At 36.7% G+C, this 4,608-nt stretch overlaps 1 protein-coding gene across 1 annotated transcript in view; it reads right to left on the reverse strand.

The window, feature by feature from the left end:
- LOC112136504 (macrophage mannose receptor 1-like) overlaps nt 1–3,686 on the reverse strand; it is an 8,681-nt gene extending 4,995 nt beyond the window's left edge. Inside the window, exons 1-4 of the mRNA XM_036215921.1 lie at nt 3,647–3,686; nt 2,107–2,505; nt 783–1,124; nt 615–703 (exon numbers count right to left, since the gene is read on the reverse strand). Of these exons, the coding sequence (XP_036071814.1) occupies nt 615–703; nt 783–1,124; nt 2,107–2,505; nt 3,647–3,686 (870 nt within the window). The remainder of the gene's footprint in view (nt 1–614; nt 704–782; nt 1,125–2,106; nt 2,506–3,646) is intronic.
- Nucleotides 3,687–4,608: the final 922 nt, after the last annotated feature.

Here is a 4,608-nt window from a genome sequence, read left to right on the forward strand (position 1 = left end):
CTGGTTTATAAAGCTTTGAATGGTTTAGCACCAAAATACATGACTGACCTCCTGACCCAGTATGTACCAGCCGGACCTCTCCGGTCATCTGGATCTGGTCTTTTATCAGTTCCTAGAGTCAGAACTAAACATCTAGAAGCTGCATTCAGCTTCTATGCTCCACGGATCTGGAATAGACTTCCAGAAAACATTAAATCAGATTGTTTCTTTGTTTTCTATGTTTTATGTAAAGCACTTTGAACTGTCTTTGTACATGAAATGTGCTACAAATAAACTTGCCTTGCCAAAACTTTCCCAGGTCACTTAAAAAACCCTATCCCGGAGGAGCCCCCAAATAAATGTATTTAGCTATTGCAAAAATCTAGCAAATAAATGTTTTCATACTTGATAGATAAATGAGATTCTTCATGATGAATAAAATAACTGGATGTGTGAATCAGACAGAGATGTTGTGTTCTCTGTTCTATTTCTTGGGTTCAATCTTCCACTGCAGTTTGATGTCTGTCCTTCCACCACTGCTCAGCAATGATTGAAACTTTAAGAGAATGGAGAAAAAACAGTTAAAAATATAAAATTAGGTTATGATGAAAGAATGATGAGTCACAGAAATCTACCTGCTCCAGGATCTGGGCTTTGACTTTTGGGTCGGTCATGTCAGCATCAGTGTTGAATTTCATCCTCAAAGTGGTTTTCCTCTTTGAAACTGAACAGATCAGGAAAAACCGTCATAAAAGTCCAAAATTTTGCTTGTAAAATATGTCAGCATTTCTTTGAATGATCACCTTGATGGCAGACAAAAACATATGGGACGTCACAGAATTCATCAACCCAATCATGCTTTGGATTCACAATAGCACAGTGTTGGTTTTCATCAATGTTGTTTAATCCAGTGGGATACCAGTTTCTGAAGGAGTTCGTGCTTCCATCAGACCAGATCCAGGGTTCTCGATACAGACCAATCCAGACCATAGAACTGGACGGTTTAGCATTCAGAGCCTCCATGTTTTCCTCCTGGTTCTCGATCATCGCCAAGTCCTTGTGGTTATCTCTGCAGTACTGCTGAGCAGAACTCCATGACATTGACTGATTGATGAAAATGTAGTTTTTCTTGTTTTGATCTGTAACTGAAACAGAATATTTTTAAATCTAAAAGTTTTGACTGAGTTTAAAGGGTGACTAAACAGAGCAGATGGAGGTTGGCTCCATTCTCAACCCAGATTTGAAAAATGCCCCAAAGAAAGGCGGCGCAGGGATAGTGGCGGTGGAATGAGCAGCAGAGGTGTGGCTTGGATCCATGATTGACAGTTAGGTTAGCGTTATGTAATGTACGCTGGGTCTTCTATATGGAGACTACCGGGCAAAGTGATGCAAGTTTCTCCATAGAACTTTCTAAGGAGGTTGAGGATTTTTTTCCTCCCCTTCTCCCGAGGCCGGCACTCATGGTCCAGAACCTCATTGTTTCAACACAAGACGCGGCTTTTGCAAAGCTCGTTAGTGGGGCTCTATTTAACTCTATTTAAATACGTAGTTATAGAAGCTAATCTTTCTTTAATAGTTCTGGTATCGTCTGTCCGTCCTCAGATAGGATTTCTCCTTCATGTGGGAATCCCAAAGGTTTCTTCTTTTTCCCTGATTCAGGTTTTTTCAGGAGTTTTTCCTTACTGGAGGGAGGGTCTAAGGGCAGGGATAACCTTTTATTTAGTCTGTTTAGTTTTTAGCATTTGTTCATATTTTATGACTAATTTCTATATCTGTAAAATTACCTGCATGAAGCCCAATAAGGCAAATTTTATTTGTGATTTTGGGCTATGTGAATAAAATTGAATTGAACTGAATCAAAGAATTACAGACCTGCAGAGCATGACGACATGAAACACAAATTTCAACTGTAATATTTCATTTAAACCTGTAGAGGGCAGCACATAGACAGTTTTTGACTATATTTTCAGGAATTAAACAAGTTTCTTACAAAGGTTTTCTTTTACTGTTTAGTGCTTTGTTTAGTAAAGAGAGTTGGAGCCCCCGTCCCCCAAAGTCTTTCATTTCTCCCTCTTGGATTTGTCTGACAGTGGAAAGTGTCTGAGAATTCCAGAAATATGCTCTTACCATTAAAGCATAGAAGACTGAAGGATGAACCACAGAAATAGTCGTTCCACAGCCCTCCTCCATCCATTGCTGCACATGTTTCCTTTCCCTGATAATAATCTAGGGTGCTACTGTTCCACGACTGGAATCCAGTTCTGCTGTGTTCTCCTGTTGCTGACCATCTCCAGGAGTTGCTCTCATTTCCCATGGATGTTTTCCAAGCTGCTGGATCATCATGAAGACCAAACCAAGCCCAGGAGTAGGAAAAGTCGGCTTTCAGTCTCTTCAAGTCATCCATGCTGTCAAATGTAGCCAGGTCGGTGTATTTCTCTCTGCAGTATTGTTGAGCTTCACTCCAGCTCAGAGTTTTGTTAACATAGTAGTACTGACGAGGGGGGACCTCTGAGCAGGAGATCCAACCTGGATGGAGACGTGATGATTGTTAAAATAAAACATTTAAACAACAAGTTACTTTTGCTTTTTCACATATTTTATTTTTATTGTTTTCTGTGCAAGTGCTGTCTTTTTTATTTAGGAAGACACCGAATTTAAAACAAAATATCAATGGTGAAAATATATTTGAAACTACAAAAGTTGCATTACCTGCAATAATGCTAGTGTGAATGCTTTTTGCTGAATGTGGTTGTTGAAGATGCTGAAGCTGTTTCCTGAAAATGCTGAAGAAATTTACTGTGTTGGCTGAAAACATTTAGAGTAAATGCTAAAGCTATAAAGCTAAAGCTTTTGGATATTGCTAAAGTTGGTAATGGACTTGAAAATTTATACATATACAAAATATATACATTTCAAAATGCGTTAAAGGTATGAATACCAAAGTACAAGCATAAATGTCCAGAACTCGCTGAACATTCTGATGCCTAACTTGCAGAATTTGCAAAGTGCAAAAAAATGTGAAGAATTTCTTGAAAAAATTGAGGAATCTGAAGGAAATGTGCTAAACAAAATCCATAACACATGCCAATTTCACCAAAACACTAATGTAACAGCTCAATGCCAGATTTTGGAAAATTATTATAAAAGATGAAGACAATGCTCTTAAAGCTAGCATGATGCTAATAGAAAGGCTTGTTGCCAATCGACTCGAAATATATAAACTGAATAATATAATATGAATTTTCAATGGGGAATATTTTGCTCAATATTTCAAAAACAATAAAGTTTTTGAATATCACGATTAATCGCATTAAATTTTTTCCAGATTTGCAATTAATTAGTTAATTTTTTTTAATCAATTTCCTGCCCTACCAAAAACACAAGAACCCTTCTCCTTAACGAGCTGAATAGATGGATAGAGTGATAGAGTTTTAGGTGCAGAAAAATGTACAGAAAGTAGCAGGAGGTTCACTATTGTGTGAATGCTTTGAAGCATTCACAAAAAGTGTAAAAATCCAGAACACACTCCAGGATATTTATTATTACCAGATCCCATAAGATTTTATATTCTTGTACAAACTTCAAATGCAGATCAAATGCATCCCTTATAAAGCATTTACAGCATGAAGGAAAAACAGATTTTTTCTAAATAGACAGTACAACTTACCGAATGAGAAGAGAGTCATCAGCGTAGTGTACTGATCCATTTTCCAAATTTTCCTGTAGATGTTCAAAAAGGTCTGAATGTTCTGTTAGTCTCACACTGTTGGTAGAAAATGAAATTATTTGCAGTCCAAAAATACAATAACTGTCTTTATGTTTAAATTTTAAGTTTAAAGACACAAAACACAGATCGATCAATACTGAATATGGATGAAGACCTACAAAGCACTATTAAGGAGTGTTTCTTTTTGCAGCTCGTTATTTTGCACATTCGACAATTTCCTCTCTTTTTAAGTCCTGCAATAGAAGCTAAAACTATTCAGTAAATTTGATCATACTCACAGTTCTGGTACCATCAAGAGCTCTGAGGATGAGACCTGATATTAGAACCTGTTAAAAGACATTAATCAAGGAAACTATTTTCATATGCAAACTTGAACAGTTTAATAATTGTTTGCAACTTGCAAATTTTGATTCCAATGAAATGTTATCCTGCAAAGATCTTTTCAGGATTAGAAATGTTGTCTTCCTTGTTTTATTAAAATAACCCTGTAAAAACTTGGTTTTCTAAAACTGGCATTCATGGTATGTATAACATTTTACAGCCTCTTCAAATGAAAATAAAAGATCACACATCCCTAATAGATATCTATCTTGAATCCTTGAAATATATTCATGATGAACCTTACAGATTACCTTACAGATTATACTTCAATTTACTGGTACAGGATCCAGACGGGTAGAAATACGGGTGAGTACATCATTTTCCTAAACATGAGTCTAGTGTATTTCTGAATCAAATATGAGTTAATCTCTACAAATCTGTTTCTCCACCAAGTTACAATTTGTCTGTTACCAGTGATGGATCCAATCTAATATACATATCAGTGGCGGGCCGTCAGGGCCTGCAAGGCCTTCTCTGCTGGCCTAAAAATATCTGAATCACAGACTGATATTAATTATTAT

The sequence above is a fragment of the Oryzias melastigma genome, linkage group LG16, assembly GCF_002922805.2.
Source record: "Oryzias melastigma strain HK-1 linkage group LG16, ASM292280v2, whole genome shotgun sequence".
NCBI classification, from domain to species: Eukaryota; Metazoa; Chordata; class Actinopteri; order Beloniformes; family Adrianichthyidae; genus Oryzias; species Oryzias melastigma.